The sequence below is a fragment of the Dromiciops gliroides genome, chromosome 6 (assembly GCF_019393635.1).
Source record: "Dromiciops gliroides isolate mDroGli1 chromosome 6, mDroGli1.pri, whole genome shotgun sequence".
Lineage (NCBI taxonomy): Eukaryota > Metazoa > Chordata > Mammalia > Microbiotheria > Microbiotheriidae > Dromiciops > Dromiciops gliroides.
Genome location: NC_057866.1, coordinates 14,493,682 through 14,511,529, shown reverse-complemented (window position 1 = coordinate 14,511,529; position 17,848 = coordinate 14,493,682). Strand labels below are relative to the sequence as shown.

General features: G+C 44.7%; 1 protein-coding gene across 1 annotated transcript; it reads left to right on the top strand.

Annotated features, from left to right (window-relative positions):
• The first annotated feature begins 1,694 nt into the window (after window positions 1-1,694).
• Window positions 1,695-17,538, top strand: LOC122731807 (membrane-spanning 4-domains subfamily A member 14-like). Its single transcript, XM_043972079.1, has 6 exons — window positions 1,695-1,838; window positions 4,180-4,314; window positions 5,188-5,241; window positions 11,386-11,538; window positions 14,410-14,511; window positions 17,395-17,538. The coding sequence occupies exons 1-6, from the start codon at window positions 1,695-1,697 to the stop codon at window positions 17,536-17,538; spliced, it is 732 nt and encodes a 243-aa protein (XP_043828014.1).
• Window positions 17,539-17,848: the final 310 nt, after the last annotated feature.

The following is a 17,848-nucleotide window of genomic DNA, read 5'->3' as shown; positions in this document are numbered from 1 at the left end:
GCAGCAGTGGTATAGCTCACACTCCAGGAGCAGAACAGAGTCTTAATTCTAGCTTCTAGCCCAATATGAACCCTGCAGAGGAATAATTGGAGCAGGACTCCCAGACCAAAGGGAAGCCTACAGTTTTGTCATTCGGAACTAATATAGTTTCCAGCTGGCTCAAAGGGACTGAGTCCAGCAGCATCTACTGTGGTTCAGACTCAAGCACAGGTAAAGAGCTTGCAGAGCTCAGAGCAGAGGGGTAGTGATCAGAAATTGGAAAAACTGAAAGCTTGCAGGTCCTCAGCTTGAGCTGTCCCTAAGGGTCTGTAATAACACAACACTCAATCCCCTGAAGAAAGCAGCAATAGAACTAAGCCAGATCTCTCCAGAAGTGTAAAGGCCTACCTCTAACATAATCGGAAGTCAGGAGGCTGGAAGAATGAGCAAACAAATAAAACGAAATCCCACCATAAAAGGCTATTATGGTCACTGGTGCTCAAGACACAACAGAGGATAATGACCCCAAACCATCTCCAAGTAAAGTCTTATAGAGAAACACAGCCTGGGCACAGACTCAACTAGAATTCCTGCCAGAGATGAAGAAATAGAGTTCAAAAAAGAGTTTTGAAATGTTTTATAAATCAGGGGACTAGAGGAAAAAATTGGAAGAGAAATGAGAAGCAGAAAGAAAATAAATAGCTTGGTACAAGAGGCACAAAACTTGCCTAAGCAACAAATTCCTTGAAAATTAGAATGGATCAAATAGAAACCAATGACTCCTTGAGACAAAAAGAATTATTAAAACAAAGTCAAAGGGCTTAAAAAATAAACAAATGTAAAGTATCTCATGGAGAAAACAACTGACCTGAAAAATATATCAAGGAGAAAATACTTAAGAATCATTGGTCTACCTGAACACCATGACTTAAAAAAAGAGCCTAGTAATCATATTTCAAGAAATCTTAAAAGAAAACTTCCTCAGTCTTTCAGAAGAAAAAGTGGAAATAGTCACTGGCATATATACATATATATATATATATGCCTGACTTTCCTGTTTGTAACAGGGGTTTTGTTTTTATTTCATTGGCACTGGGCAGTAGGGGAGAGAGGGGAGAGAGGTAGATTTTTTTCTGTTCAGAAAAATGTACTTTTGAAAAAAGGGGAAAGAGACAAGGTGATTGAAGGATGGAAAACAAGCCTTCTAATGAAAATTTAAGAGAAATGAAGTTTCTTTGCCTGGAAGAGAAACTTAAGAAGGTACCAGATACAGTATATAGAGGGTTTTACCAGTGTGATATTAAACTAACATTCTCCATGTCCACCAGAGAGAGAGAGAGAGAGAGAAGCAGACTTGAAGGAAATGGGAGAGAGATCCTTCAATTGCTTCTTAGTCATGAGACTACAGACTCTTAGGGGAGTTGAGAAGTCCCTCACCCCAGAGACAAGGCTCCCAGGCAGTCGAGTCCTTCGCCTGATTGACCAGGGGAGCAGCTGAGAGCTCTCTGGGCTCCTACCAGCTCCTCGATTCTATGACCCTAGGGTTCTAGAACTATGACTCCATGGCCCTGTGACTCTAGGATTCTAATACCTAATCCGGGAACAGTGAAGCTACCCAGCTGACCTTGGCAGAAGAGCAGAGCATGACCTTGGCTGTGATGGAGGCCAGCCTGTTTGCTTAGCATATTCCTGTCAAAAAAACCCATTTCCTTACCATGCCACCAAAGCCCAGGGTAGTGGAGACCCAGGAACTTCCCAAGGATCCTCTCCAAACAGATCAGATAGTCATTACTGCATTTCCCTACAAGCCTCCTAACACCCTACTGAACTTCCTGAAGGGGGAGCCAAAGATGATGGGGGTAAGTCAGATCACCTCTAAAATAGAGCTGGGAGGGGGGAGAAATTCCTCTCTGCCTGGGCCATGTCACTCATCCATTCTTTTAATGGGCATTTATTAAGCATCTACTATGTGCCAAGACCTGTGTTTGGTGCTGGGAACATAGACACCAGGAGATTTCATTTTATTTCTTTCTGTGTAACTGCAGCAGTGGATAGAGTGCCTGGCCTGGAGTCAAGAAGAGCTCAAATTTCATGAGTTCAAATTCAGCCTCAGACTAGCTGTGGGACCCTGGGCAAGTCACTTAAACTGTTTGCCTCAGTTTCCTTGTCTGCAAAATGAGCTGGAGAAGGAAAGAGCAAACCACTCCAATATCTTTGCCAAAAAAAAAAAAACAAACCCAACCCAAATGAGGTCACCAAGAGTCTGACAACTGAAAAATGACTAAACAACAATCTTGTCATTGTTGGTCAGTATATTGGAGAAGCAAGAAATAGGACACCATGTTTGAAAACTGTTCCTGAATCACTCTGTCCCAATTACACGCAGATGATTCCAAGGCTGACCTTCTTTCTAGAGCCATACTTTCAATGAGATAAAGCAGGAGAAAGTTTATAGACAAGAACTAGTCTTGTGATTTGGAAACGCTTCTCGGGATGATCGCCATTCTTGAGAATAACTATCAAAATGCATTGAAGAGAAAAAAAGAAAAGAAAAGAAAAGAAACACTTAATTGAATGTTTAACAATCGAAGCGACTGTCACTATGTGTCAGTTGCTGTCTATTTGTTTTTATTTTAAATAGTTTGATAACTATATCGCTTTTTCAAAAAATTATTTTATTTTTAATTTATGGAATAAAACCAGCATTTCCATAACATGGTACAATAAAAAAGATTGCATGTGAAACTGAAGATCTCCTCTGCACAACTTGCTATTCCTTTCCTATATAGAACAAAAGTATTATGTCCATTTCTTTTTTCCTTTTCTTCTCTTCCCTACCTCCTCCAACCAGTATTTGTTAAAAAGACAGCCCTGCCCTCTAGAAGCTAAGTTTTCTCCTAATGGGAGAAAACAACACATAGGAGGAAGCAGGGGCGCAGGGGACTTGGGGAACAAAGTCCAGAGAGTCAAGAGTGTTGCCTCCTAGGGAAAAACAAGAAATACTAACATTGGGATGGGCTGCCGAGAGCTAGCCTTGGGTAACCCATATTGCCTTGCCCAAAGTAGCTGCTTAATAAATGTTTGTTTAAGTAAAAGGTACAAGCCTGGTTTGGGCAATGACTCCCCCCCCAAAGCCTCACTGAGACATAATGCACATGATGTGACTCATCAGAAACATCCATGCTCAAACAGAACAGAGAGAATCATTGACTGGACATGAAGACTCCCCTGTTCCCTTTGTCATGAATGGCCTTCCTCTTCAGACCTTATTCTACCTGAAATCCTTGGTCTGGAACCTTCTAACGGACTTGACAGGGGATGGTGGGCCCATGGGGTGGAGTCTGGAGCCCTCGCCCCCCTATTGGGGGGCCCCATTTGTAGCCCCTCCCCTGGCAATGCTCTTCCCACAGCATCTACTTATTAATGCTCATTGAATGAATGGAAATAATTGTATTGTATTACTTGTACTTTACTCCTCCCCTTAAACTATTATAACCTGGATGCCCACTGACCTCAAAAAGATTCTTTGTGGGGACAGCACTGAGTCACAGCTAGGGCCAATGCAGACATTCACCCAAATCTTCCCCAATCCATGGGACAGCCAGGTGGCCCAGTGGAGAGAGCACTGGCCCTTAAGTTGGCAGGACCTGAGTTCCAATCTCACCTCAGACACTCGCTGTGGGACCCTGGGCAAGTCATTTAACCCCAACTGCCTCAAACATCCGGGGCCATCTCTGGTCCTCTTGATGTCTATCTGCCACTGGACCCAGATGGCTCTGGAGGAGAGAGTGAGGTTAGGGACCTTGCCCAGCTCCCCCACCCACACACACACTCTTAAATCCAATTCACTGCAAGTATCCTAGAATGAAGGACAGACAACTCTCATCTCCAGCCAAGTGAAAACCTATCAGTCAATAAATGTAAATTAAGCCCCTGCTACCTGCCAGGCACTGTGCTAAGTACTGAGCATACAAAAAGAGGCCAAGGTCAGTCCCTGCCTTCAAGGAGCCTACAATCTAATGTCCTCACGGAGAAGAAGAAACAATCCTGGGGGGCCGCCCAGAGCATTCCACATTCGTCCCTGGCCCGGCTGGGAGAGGCCCTTCCTGGGCTCCCAAAGGAAGATGGGGCCGGATTTCTCTCTGAAGCAGCCCCCTCCTAGAGCCAACTCCTCGCCTTGACCCACTTCTCTCTATGCAGGTCTTCCAGATTTTATTGGGCCTCATTATCACCGCCATGGGCTACATTTTATGGCACAGTGTCAGCAGACTGCACCTCCAAAAGAACCATCCTGTTATCTTTGTCACAGGGTACCCATTCTGGGCAGGAGCATGCGTGAGTATAGCAAACGGCAGAGACAAAGTGGAGGACGCTCAAAACTCCTGGACGTTTCTATGAGCCTGATGGTAGAATAAGGGTGAGAGGCTGGGCTTGCAGATGACCTAAAGAGGAAAAGGGGCATCCCCACAGCATCCACAGGCCAGAGAGACATAGAATCAGGGCCTAGCCATCCCACTGCCACGCCCCCACTGGGTGGTGCCACCTCACACTCTTGGCATTCACCCATCTCTCTGAAACCACTAATGGTGACAGAAACTTTCTGTGGTTCCAGGCAGACGCTTGCTTGGCAGAGAGGGTGGGCCCAGCTCCTCTTCTCCCAGGGTGAGGGGTATGGCAAGTTGTGGACTTCTGTGAAAGAGGCTACCATTCTCCCGGGGGGTCCCTGTTTGTTCTCATTTCCACTGGACAAATGACACTCTCTTGAAGGAGAGTGGAGGAGCCTGGCCTTAGAAGGCTTAGCTACTGAAGACGGTGGGAGGGAAAGGGAGGAAGGATGTGGCTGTCCCTGGTCAGACAGCCAGCTCTGGGGTCAGGCTGGAGGTCGGACATCTCCACAGATAAACCACCCCAGTCAGAAGCCGCGCCCCCAACACTCCAGCTGCAATCCTGTAAGCTTAGATGGCCTTGGGGGTCCGTGTAGATCTAGACCTAGGATTTCAGAAGAAGCTCTTGCGGATGTTGGGCATACAGCTGACCCAGAGCCCACCTGCTCTAACAGTATTTATCCTCTCTATGGGGATACGTGACTCTGTCCTGAAGCCAGAGTGACTGGTTGGGGAGGGGATGTCAGTGCAAGTCTTTCTTAAGCACATGAAGATATACATGGGCCACCTTGAGGGTACACTAACAGATGTATTCTCTCAACAGTATATTATTACAGGATACTTCACAATTCTTAATGAAGTAAAACATCCTCGCTGGGTAAGAACATTCTCTTGACCTTTCAAAGTTTCCATGTGGTTTCATAGCTCCAAAGTTTTCAGAAATCATCAGGCCCATAGAGATTTCCCATGGCCTATCCAAATGGAAATCACACTTCCTCTTTGTTAATGCACCAATTCCCGACATCATTATAGAGTTTCTACATGTTTGGGGTTCCTTTTCAAATAAACTAAAATATTGATCTCCAAATAACTGCTGTGGTGAGCCTTAAAAAGAGGTTCAGTGACTTGCCCAGGGTCACATGGCCAATAAGTGTCTGCAGCTGCATTTGAACTCAGGTCTTCCTGATTCCAGGTCCAGTGCTCTATTCACTGAGTCACCTGGCTGTGCTACTATCTAGCCCACTCAGTATTAGAGCTGAAAAGAAATTCTCTCTGAGGTGAGAAATGGTTATTCAGTCTCTGTTTGCAGATCTCCAGTGAGAAGGAATTAGTATATTTCTAATTATTAGGATGTTTTCCCTGACATCAAAACTAAATCTACCTCTTTTCCCCTGGACCCCAACCCCTCATTTCCCTCTGTTTTTAGTTCCGTCCCCTGGAACTGGGGACACTCTCACAAGCCTACTCTCACATGATCCAGCAGCCAGGCACAGACTTGAACACACCTTTGGTAAGCCTCTGTAGGCTTACAACTCATACTTCCTTCAAATAATTATTATGTGGTATGAAAGGCAGATCTTTACTATTGTGACTATGCTCCCAGGGGCCTTCCTTAAATGGTCTCCCCTCCCTGAACAGTCCATAGAGAGGGGAGCCAACACTGCCCATCAATGTAGCAGGCCATGTGACAGTGTTGATTCATATTGGGATTGTATGCCCACTAAGACCCCACCCCCACCCCTGAGCTGCTTCAGATCATATGTTTCTCATTCATCCCATCTTGTAATTATCATGTTAATTATTCGGACCTCTGGGTAACTCTTTGTGTTGGACCTTGAAAAGACAAGCATGTGGGAGTGGACAGAAAGCTGGCCTCAATTACTGGGTTCAAGCCCCACTTTTGATGCATATTGGATGTGTGACCTTAGGCAAATCACTCACCTTCTCAGTAATCCCTATGACAATAAGTTGCAGAGAAGTTGCCAACCTGCATCGGTAGAAGGATCACCAAGTGTGGAAATTCCCTCTGTCAGTGGAATCACACGTCCAAGACCCCATCCCTACATATCATCATAGTCTATTCAGGCCAATGTTTAATTCTGACGCTGCGATCTGATGCGTTAGCTGTCCATCCCAGCTTTGTGTCATTCCCAAAATTCGTACCCTTGTTTTCATCCAAGTCATTGACAAACATGTAAAACAATGTAAGGCAAAGCCTAAATCTCTGGGACTCTCCAATGGACATCAACTTCCAAGCTGACATCAAACGAATAATGATGACTGGAGCTTTGGCCAAGCCACCAGTTCTGAATCCTGCTAGTGACATCATCACCCAGACCACCCCGTCCACCTTTTTAACAAGGGCAGTAGCAGAGTCCTTCTCAGATGCTTTGCCAAAGTCTAGTTAAAGCATGTCTACATTTCTTTGTTCTACTAATTTAGTAGCCGTGCTTAAAAACTAAATAAATAAAAAGGAGGGGAGGGGAGGGTGGGGGAGAGAATAAGATTGTCCTGACATCATCTTAATGATGTTAGGCTGACTTTCAGTGATCACAACTACCTTTTCTAGAATGTTGCTATCATTTTGATAGAATGTTCTAGAATACTATCAGGAATTAAAGTCAAGTTCACTGGCTTCCAGTTTGAAGACTTTATTCTTTACTCCCCCCCTTTTTTTAAAAATTGAGGCAATAATTCCCCCTTCTTCCAACCTTTAATGTCCCCTTCTCCACAATCTTTCAAAAATCTCTGAGTCACTGAACAACATCTGTCCACTCTTTTAGTTCTGTAGAAAGGAATTCATCAGATCCTGGTAACTTGGAATTACGGAAAATTAGGTACTCCCTTTCAATCTCATTACTTATCATCAGCATCAATAGCTTATTAGCCATATTAGTCCTTGTCTTTTCAAATCCAAAGGGTATTTTCTTTGGCAATGAAAAAGGAATCAAAATAATAATGGAGCAAGCCTACCTTTTAGTTATCATTGTCCCACCTAACCTGAGCTTCTGCTCACTCTGAGCATATTATCATTCATTATTTGGTCCAACACTTTCCTTCAATACAGATTTAAAGAACAAAACAAAACAAAATGACTCTCCATTGTCTTTCATTTTGTTACCAGCCTTATTTCCTTCTACATTTTTGCCAGCCTTAGTGCCAAGCCTTTTAATTTTGCATTGAGAGCTCGGATTTGTGACATAGAGACTTTCCTAGATTCTTCTTTAAGGGTGGTTTTATTTCTCTTGAAAACCATTCTGGAATTCCTTGCTGTTGTTCCATGATCTCTGGGGAGTCCCTCTTTGATCTGGTAGTAGTTCTCAGTCACATGGCTGATTCAAAAGGATTTGGTTTATTTATTTATTTTTTTTTAGTGAGGCCATTGGGGTTAAGTGACTTGCCCAGGGTCACACAGCTAGTAAGTGTTAAGTGTCTGAGGCCGGATTTGAACTCAAGCCCTCCTGACTCCAGGGCCGGTGCGCTACCCACTGCGCCACCCAGCTGCCCCTGGTTTATTTTTGAGATTGTGCTCATTCATCCTTCTGGTTTTATGACCTATATTGGTTAGTGCTTAGGAACTAGGGTTTGTTGTTGCTTCTGCTGTTGTTTTTAGTTCAGCTTTTCTTTATGATCTTTGGGTCTTGTTTTTCTTTCGTATTGCTTGTCACTATTCAGGGCCTTCCTAGATCTTGGCTCCTCACCCTCCCACTGCTGCACCGACCACAGGCTGTGCCTAGTATGGTGTGCCCGCATCAGAGAAGGGGCTGTGCTCTATAAGCAAAGCAGAATTGAAGTAGCTCAAAAGAAATGTGAGATGCACACATTTAAAGAATCCAAGCCAAATGTTCACACGGACTATTTGTGCCTGACCTGTAATAGAGAATCCCAAGCCCAGACTGGTCTGATCAGTCACAGTCAGACGCATTGTACGTTGACTCCGACACAGTGATGTCATTTTGGTCTTCCTCCGGAAGGAAGGCCAACCACCATCATCCCATCTCTCTTAAATAAGGTATTAATTCTAAAGCCATATTCCAGTAACAAGTCTAATCAAGACTCAGAAATACTATTCGGTCAAATTTACCTCCTGACCTCTCTATCTTTGGCTCTTCAAGTTTATTACCTACATTATATGCATTTGAGGATAAACATCAATGATAAAAACAAAGCTCTAATTCCTGTTTCTTTTCTTGAAATTTGTCTCTAATGATCTCCTGGGTGTATTAGCTGCACTGTGACCTATGTTGCAAAGTGGTGGCTCTGGAGACAGGAAGACTCAGCTTCATGAGTTTAAATCTAGCCTCAGACACTTACTGTTGGACCCTGGTGGGTATACACGAGCCATTTCCCCTTTCTCCTTTCTTTTTTGTTAAAGGAACTTTTGATTAGATCTATAAGTATGGAGGCAAATAAATTGGTGATATCCCATATTAGGTATACTCTCTCTTCAGCCAGGACTCTGTCCCTCCTCTATTTTAAGGGGGAGTACAGGGATCTGAATCTGATTCTCTGATCTTTTTTAACCATATATTTACATCTCCCTAATCTCTTTTCTCTTCTGAACTCCTTCCTTGCTTTGAATGGTTAATAGTGATGAAAACAAAACCTGTGCCCACAGAGGTCTCCTCCTTCTTGCTCAAGACTTCCTAATCTTTGGTAATCATTTCTCCCAACATCATTCATGCCCAAACAAATCAAAAGCAGGCAGGAGTTGTCGATTTTCACAATTCTTAGGTGAATCTCTGCCATGCCTTGGATACATGAATAGGGAAGACAACAGAACTCTCTGGTGGTGAACTCCATCGGTGTCCCCCAAACAGGAGTCCCCAATGCTACTGCTCATGTCTTTGTCCTCTGCCCCTTTCTGGGATTGCCTATTACCTGATAGTACCTGGGGTGCTCATTTCTCATCCCTAGAAGGACAGGTGGCTGCTGCTTCTTGGGAGCGCATTGTTCTCTCCTCTTTGGGAAGAGGTTCCTAGGGTTTCTTTTGGTTTCACCTCTAGGTGTCCTTCCTCATGCCTTTGGCACTTCTCCACCCACCACCTTCTTTTTATATTTTGGGATTGAATTGGTGGGAACCTTTTCAGTGTGCTTGTTTCCTCACCCTAAAGCCCTCCTGGATTGTTTGTCTTGCTTTACTTTGCTTTAGGAACACATCACTGTCTCTGATAACCTAGAAGAGGGAAAGGAATTGTAGGGCAACACACTTGGTCTAAGCATCCCAGAATTGGAAGCGATGTCACCTGGGCCCTTCACCTCTCCAAGGATTCTGGAGTGCAGAACCCAATCATTCAGCCAGGGAAGACTTATAGACATGGCACCCAGTGTGGATGTGGCTATTCATAGTGCCTAAAAATGAGACCCTTAGTCTGCCTGCTGGTGTTCCCCTATAGAACTGCCTATTGAACTTTCCTCTCTTTAGCTCCCCTTACCACCTTTAAGAGCCACTCCCAAATGATTTATCTCATTAACATCTCCCACTCATTAGGGATTTGGTTGTTTTGGCTACGTGGTACTTACAACTACCTTCTCCTTGAGCCCAGTTCCCCCTCCTTCCTCCTTCTTCCTCCTCCTCCTCCAGTGCTTTGCTTCTTTTGTGCCATCTCTTCCTCCTGGACCTCATTTCTTTGGGGTCTTTGGTCTGGCTTCTATATTATGAAAAAAGCCCAAGGAAATTCAAAGATCATCCAGCCTAACTCCCTCAGTTCACACTTGAGGAAAATGAGGCTAGGAGAGAGTAAAGGGTTTAGCAAAGGTCACCCCCAGGGTCAGAAGCTGAGTTTGGGTTCAAAGACAGATGTGCTGACTTAAAACGGATGGAAAAGTACTGGAGATGGCCTCATATGAGGCCTGATAAAAGGAACGGGGGCTGTTTAGACTGGAGAAGAGAAGATGCCACGAGACACCAGACTTGTCTCTAGGTATCTAGAAGACCATCAAGTGGAAAGAGATGATACTTGCAGAGGCATAGGGGGCAGAGTTAGGCCTTCCTAATCACTGGGGCCATCCATAAGTAGAGACTGACTTGGCAAAAGGTCCATTCCTCCTCAGGGTAAATCTTCAAGCCAAGGTGGGACGATCGCCCTTCTAGGATGTTGTAGAGAAACATTTGTTCAGGTGGGGACCAGGTGGCTTCCGACGCCCTTCCAATTCTGGGATTCTCAGACTCCATGTGGTGCCCTGCAAAAACGCAAAAGAAACCATCATGGCCTACCCCCCACCCAACTTCCCCCCTCTCCATTCTCCAGGCTAAATCTAGGACCCTTCAACCAATCTTTTCTTTGGGATCTTTAGTTGAAGGCAAATAGTTTTATGTCAGAACCATTTTAAACAATGATATGCCAGTAAATGTTTAACAACCAGCTCTTTGGGTGGGAAAAAATGGACTCAGGACACATTTTTAAGTGACTTCCTGAAGTCAGGAAGATTCTTCTTTGTGAGTTCAAATCTGACCTCAATCACTTACTAGCTATATGACCCTGGGCAAGTCACTTCACCCAGTTTGCCTCAATTTCCTCATATGTAAAATGAGCTGGAGAAGCAAATGACAAACCACTTAATTATTTCTGCCAAGAAAACCCCACACGGGTTCAGGGAAAGTGGGACATAACTGAAAAAACAACTTAACACTTTCATTATTCACATTTTATCCATTGCTTTCTTAAGTCTATACTCTAGAAATCAATAAAACAACAACCCTGATTTGTATCGTTTGCTTATTCCTGGGGTGTAAATGCTCACACTGAACATTCCCAAAGGGGCGTCCATACCCTTCCATGCCAGAATCAATGGGGGAGTCAAGCATTTCTCAGTCTGTGTTGCCCCCACCCCCTCTCCATTCCCTCACCTCCATAGCCTCTCAGCCCCACTTAGTCTATGGGCTTGTTCCTATCTCTACTAAATCAGGATCCAGCCACCTTGTCCAGGTGGAAGCTATCTTCCTGCCGGGGTTGGGGGCGGGGGGGGGGAGAGTTGGGGGTGAAGTGCCTCACCCCTGAGTGTTCTACTTCTCTTACAGATGCGCTTCAGTCTATACTTGGGCGTGGTGAGCACCCTAGTGGCTGCAGCAGGGATTGCTATCATTCTTTACAGCTTCCATGAAGACAATTATTTCCATTGCCGGATTCCTATGAAGTCTGGCATATGCGCTATTGGGAGGACACTCTTTCTAGTAAGTGGTTCTGTTCTATATAATAAACCACAGTGCTAGACCAATTACATGGCCTCATTCACTCAAGCCCCCAGAAGTTCTGATTTCAATTCATTTCAACAAACAGTCATTGGATGACTACCAGGTGGAGTGTGGTGTGGTAGAGAGCTGACCCTGAAGGAAGGAAGGTCTGGGTTCAAATCTTGCCTCTGACACACACTTGGTCACGTGACCCTGGACAGGTCACCTCACTTGGTGCTCCATATAACTGTCAAGACTCTACATTGTAGGGGCAGCTAGGTGGTGCAGTGGATGGAGCACTGGCCCTGGAGTCAGGAGTACCCGAGTTCAAATCTGGCCTCAGACACTTAACACTTACTAGCTGTGTGACCCTGGGCAAGTCACTTAACCCCAACTGCCTCACTAAAAAAAAAAGACTACATTGCAGAGATGGTGCTGACCTGCACTGGGAGAAATAGACCAAGTCCCCATCCTTAATCCCTTCTATTGTCTAGAGTGGGGATACAAATGAAAAAGTGACACAATTCCTGCCCGAAAGAGCTTTTCATTCCCCTGGAGTAGAAGGACAAGCAGACAAGGAACTTAATACAAAGAAATTAGAGAGAGCGCGCTAATAACTATGTGTGTGTATGGTTGGGGTTTTTTTTTGGGGGGGGTGATCAGGAAAGCCTTATGGAGGGTAGCCCTGGGATTCCACGACAGAAAATGAGGAAGAAGTGAATTTCTGACATCTAAAACCACTTGTCAATGGAATCTTAACCAAAATATCTCTGACAGACTTGGTCACTAAAAGAAAATTAAAATGTTACCATTGGCTAGGGAATCTAAGACTTAGAGTCAGAAAGGGCCCCTCAAGCAGCCAATGCCATGGAAAGGTTAGGAGTAACTCACCCAAGGTCACAAAGGGTAAGTCCCCACCCCCACCACCCCCACTCCCCCACCCCGTCTTCTGACACCAAGCCTAGACTTTCTACTCTCCTGCACTCACAGGCATGGGGCACAGCCAGGGCAAAAACATGGTGGTGGGAGAAAGAATCATATGACGAACACCAAGCCAGCAGAGCTGGACCACAGAGAAGATGGAGGCCACACATTCTAGCTGTCTTCCTGTATTTAAAAGGTTTCTCCATCAGGAACAATCCTTGGACTCACTGCACGAGGCAGAATCACAACCAATGGATGAAAGCCAATAGCCTCCCCCACCAATGAACTTGTATCTATTTTGTATAGATGGAGGATGTGCTAATATACATATGTGGTGTCTTCTCTGATAAAGGCAAGCTCCTTTATGGGAAGCCCCGTATCATTGTTGTCTTCATATCTCCCTGGCAGAGAGCCTGGCTCAATGACTGACAAAGGCTGAGGCATAGCGGTAGTAATAGATAACAATGTGTGCTTGAGAGAGCAACGACTGAAAAGGGAACATTCATAAAGTTGGAATCTAGGATCAAAAATCTATGAATTCCTGAATGGTCCAGATGAGGTCAAAACACTGAAATGTCAGGATTTGGAGGGAGCCATTAAGTCCTAAGATAAGTCAGCTCGCATTTGAAAAGAGAAGTGCTGCTTCACAAAGGAAATAGCAAGCTTGAAAAACACTTTGCTTTATGACATTCCAGGTAGGAAAAAAATAGATTAGAAGCTGCTATGATAAAGTAATGGCTGCCAGAGCCAGTGAGTCGGTAAAAGCAAGAAAGGGAGTTTAGATCATGGTCTACAACCTTTTTGTATAACATCAGCAAGGCTAGAAGAACCTTTTTCCATAAATGCTTTGGTGCCTCAGTCTGAGGTGGAATACAAGACTAAACATAGCCCCAAAGTCTGATCTGGTTGCTCTTTGAAATATTTGGTTAATAGTATTAGGGCTTCTAGGTTTTCTAAATAATTGCTATGTACAACAGCCCTGTGAGGTAGGAATTATTATTATTCCCCCTTTCACAGATGAGGAAACTGAGGTTCAGAGAGGTCCCCATATGCCAGAGTAAGAGAGTGTAAGTGGTGAGATTCAGCCCCAGGGCCAATGCATTCAGGAACCACCTGTCTTCATTCTGGTATGTGTCAAGAAAAAATCCTAGGACAGTGTAGACTTGGTGGTGGGAGAGTCTTATCTTTACCATTGCAAAGTATAGACACACTCCAGTGAATCTATCTGGGATGACAGATGACAGAATGAGTTACAAAACTAGAAAGTCCTCCGAGGCGCTCTCAGCCACCCTTCCCTCCCTTTTACAATGAGGAAATTGAGGGCCATCGAGCTTCAAGGGCTTGCTTGAATAAGGTCATCCATGTTCTCTTTCTACTGCATGAGAAGAAATCTCACAGATGCTCCAAGTTCAGGTGGCTTTGGACTATGGATTCCTCCCCAGATACACCAGAAGCTACTTCTCCTTGGTTCCATCCTCTACTTTCAGGAAACCCCACTGTGACCTATAGACTTCTGCATCAGAACAGGGGGCTGCTACCATCCATTTCATCCCTTTTCCAAAGCTAGGCTGGCAGGGAGTGTCCAGCACCAGAAATCGCAGGGTATTCTAAAAGCCAAGCATGGCAGAGGGTGGGAGGTGCACAGAAAACACCCGAGCTATGGTACCCCCTGGAGGCAAAGAAGCACCCCACTAAGCCCAGGAGCCAAAGGCACCGAGGCATCTCTAGCCTATTTGGGAAATAAGATCCGAACATCTAAAGTGTGGGGAGCGTCTTCTAGGAGATACGGAAAGCAAACTCTAAGTGGCCCAGACATTACAGTGTCGCCATACGTGTTCCCTAATTGGCCTCTGCTTTTCTTTGGACATGGCTTTATCTGGTAAGCCCAAGGAAGCCCTCATTCTTCCCAACTGCTCACTGTGCCTTGTTGTTTGTCTTGTGTTGTAGGGAGTGCTGGCTCTGACTCTTGTCCTCACTATTGCTGAATTGTGCATCACTGTAACAGTCTTAGCCTTTAAAACCAACGTGATATGGAGAAATGCCAAAGAGGTGGGAGAAGGAGAAGCTCCGAGTTGTCTTCTTGCGACTATCACGGGTGGTGACTACTTTTAGGAATTCCTAGAAATAATCACGATAAATAGCTGATATTTATCTGGCACTTACTATGTGCCAGGCACTGTGCTAAGTACTTGACAGATATTATCTCGTTCAATCCTCAAAATAACCCTGGGAAGTAGGTGCCATTGCTGTCCTCATCTAGAGTTGAGGAAACGATGGCAGAGAGAGGTTATAAATGACTTGACCAAGGTCACACAGATAAGTGTCTAGGGCTGGATTTGAATTCCATACTGACGGGCAGCTAGATGGCGCAGTGGTAAAGCACCGGCCCTGGATTCAGGAGTACCTGAGTTCAAATCTGGCCTCAGACACTTGACACTTACTAGCTGTGTGACCCTGGGCAAGTCACTTAACCCTCATTGCCCCGCCAAAATAAATAAATAAATAAATAAATAAATAAATATCTAGATAGATAGATAGATAGATAGATAGATAGATAGATAGATAGATAGATAAATAAATAAATAAAATAATTCCATACTGACTCCATACCATTCTATCCACTCTGGCACCATCTAGTGGCCTTTAGCAGAAATGTTATATAATCCTGGCACTAGGATAGGCCAGTTGAAGGGGTAAGAGGTGGGAGCATTTTCATTTAGGAAGATAGGACTCCAACTTCTGCAACCCCATTGGCCAAAACCTCCCTTGTGTTTTCCACTTCCCGTTCATTCTTTCGTCCACATATATATCCCTCCGGCAGCACACTGAAAACTCCCCAGTGGGGCAGTCAGTGGGACACACAGGGTCCCAGAATTTGAGTGTAGAAAGTGCTCAGAGGTCATCCAGTCCACTCTGCATCTGAACAAGAATCTCCATGCCCTTCCTGACAAGTGATCCTGTGGGCACTGCCTGAAAACCTCCAATGTCGAGAGCCCCACCCAGCCTATCACCTCTCGAGGCAGACCCCTCCACAACTGGACAGCTCTGAGGCTTAAGGAGATTTTCCTGATGCCATTCCTAAATCTGTTCCTTGGCAACTTCTACTCGTTGCCACATTGCTTTTAGTTCTGACCCTGGGGGGCCATGCAGAGCCAGTCTCATTCCTTTTTTTTAAATAGAATCTTATTTTCCAAAATATATGTAAAAACAAAATTTTATCATCAATTTTTTTTAAATTTTGTGTTCGGGCAGCTAGATGGCGCAGTGGATAGAGCACCAGCCATGGATTCAGGAGGACCTGAGTTCAAATCTGGCCTCAGACACTTAACACTTACCAGCTGTGTGACCCTGGGCAAGTTACTTAACCCCAATTGCCTCACTAAAAAAAAAAAAAAAAAGAACTTTGTGTTCCAACTCATAGGACAATGATCACCTCCCTCCTTATTATTCTATAGAATAATGTATTCCCTTCTGCCTAGCATAGTTTAGTAAGGACGTCTTCAGGTACTGACAAGGGTCATATTAAGAAGTTGGGTTGGCTCTGCTTGGCCTTGTGCCAAAAGACACATTTTAGAGTAATCCTGTGCTGGACAGGAAGTCTGAAGCGATTAGTCCTGGAAGAGACCTTGGAGTTCACCTAGTCAGGTGCCCGTGCCCTTCTCTTACCATGGCCTAGAGAGGTGCCTAATGTCACACATGAGCCAGGATTTGATCATGAATGCCCTGGCATTCAATTCAGTCTAAATTCCATCTTCTTAGAGACCTTGTGGAAGGGAGGGAGAGAAGCATTTATTTAGTCCCTCCCATGTGGCAGGCACTGTGGTAAGTGCTTTATAATTATCTCAATTGATCCTCAATGCCCCTGTGGGGTAGGTGCTATTATTATCCCCATTTTATACTTGAGGAAACTGAGGCACTCAGCAGTCAAGTGACTTGCCCAGGTAGTTAGTAAGTGTCTGAATCCAGATGTGAACTTAGGTCTTCCTGAATCCAGTCCCAGCACTGGTATCCATTGTGGCACCTAGCTGCCTATTGGTTATGTTGGAGAAGAGAATCAGGTACAAGTTGGGTTGGATGCCCTCGGATAATCCTTCCAACTCTGGGTTTCTCTTACATTAATCTGAACCTGGGGTAGACAGGCCACATATCATCCATCTTTTTCTTATAGATGACTCTGGACCAAGTAGAGTCAAAGCCCCTTGAAGCTCCTATCTAAGTCTCATATTTCTATTCTTCTCAGCACCCAGCTCACTTCTGGGCACATAGTGATCACTTAATAAATGCCTCTGTCACCTTCCTGGTTAGCCCAGTAATAAAGGCAGTTAAGATGGCAGAGATGAGAAAGGTGGCTAGTAACAGCACCCTGAAAAGAGATATAAAGAATGGAAGACCATCGGGTCACAGACTCAGAGCTGAAAAGGGCCTCATTTGAGGCCGTCAGTCCCCACTTGTCCATCTCACGGCACAGGTAATGTAGGGGAAGCCATGGTGGTGACAGGTCTTGGCAACATCACACCAGTAGTGAGTGAATGGCTAGAATCCATAAATACAGCTCCTCTAACACTACACTCTGGCATCTTTCTGCTGAGGCAACTGATGAGAAGGCAGGAAGGATGGAAACATACTTAGCAGTGGGGACAGCTAGGTGGCGCAGTGGATAAAGCACTGGCCCTGGATTCAGGAGAACCTGAGTTCAAAATAGGCCTCAGACACTTGACACTTACTAGCTGTGTGACCCTGGGTAAGTCACTTAACCCTCATTGCCCCACCAAAACCAAACAAAAACCAAACAAAAACAAAAACAAACAAAAAGACACTTGGCAATGACTAGAAAGATGCAGAAAGCTCCTTAGAGGGACAATGGGAAGGAAGATGATACAAGAAGGGGATTGTGGTGAGTTTAATGGGTCCTGTTTCTGGTTGGTTTTATAGGTTGTGTTTTTCTTACCTTCTGAAGGCAAGGAACCTGGAAGTCGTGAAGAGGAAAGACAGTTCCAGTTCCAGATTCAGGCAAATCCTGCTGGTCAAAATGAGAAGGAGCTCTCTGTCTCCTTAATCGGGGACTATACTTTTTAAAGCTAAGAGCGACAAGAGGCCCTGTAGCCCTCCATCCCCTCCCTCCCTTCTTCCCCATCTCATTTGCCTCTTTTCCCCTTTCTCTTTTCCTCCCCTCCCCCCAAATTAGAAGAACCCAGAGAAAGTCAGTCTCTACAAATTAAATTCACTTGGAGAATTTACAAAAGTTCCTCCTTCTGACAGCAGAAGTTCACTCAGAGAATCCATTCTAAGTCACCTTTCCCCAGGTCAGTTTTAACAAAACAATGTATACATTCCTCCTTTCTTTGTTCCAAGATCATTGAAAGAATGTAATGAAGTTCTATCACCT

Excerpts from the sequence above, each read along its gene's own strand:
- LOC122731807 (XM_043972079.1), top strand. The coding sequence starts at position 1,695 with ATGCCACCAAAGCCCAGGGTAGTGGAGACCCAGGAACTTCCCAAGGAT. Across the intron at positions 1,839-4,179 it reads GGGAGCCAAAGATGATGGGG|GTCTTCCAGATTTTATTGGG; the intron begins GTAAGTCAGATC and ends CTCTCTATGCAG. Across the intron at positions 14,512-17,394 it reads TATGGAGAAATGCCAAAGAG|GTTGTGTTTTTCTTACCTTC; the intron begins GTGGGAGAAGGA and ends TTGGTTTTATAG.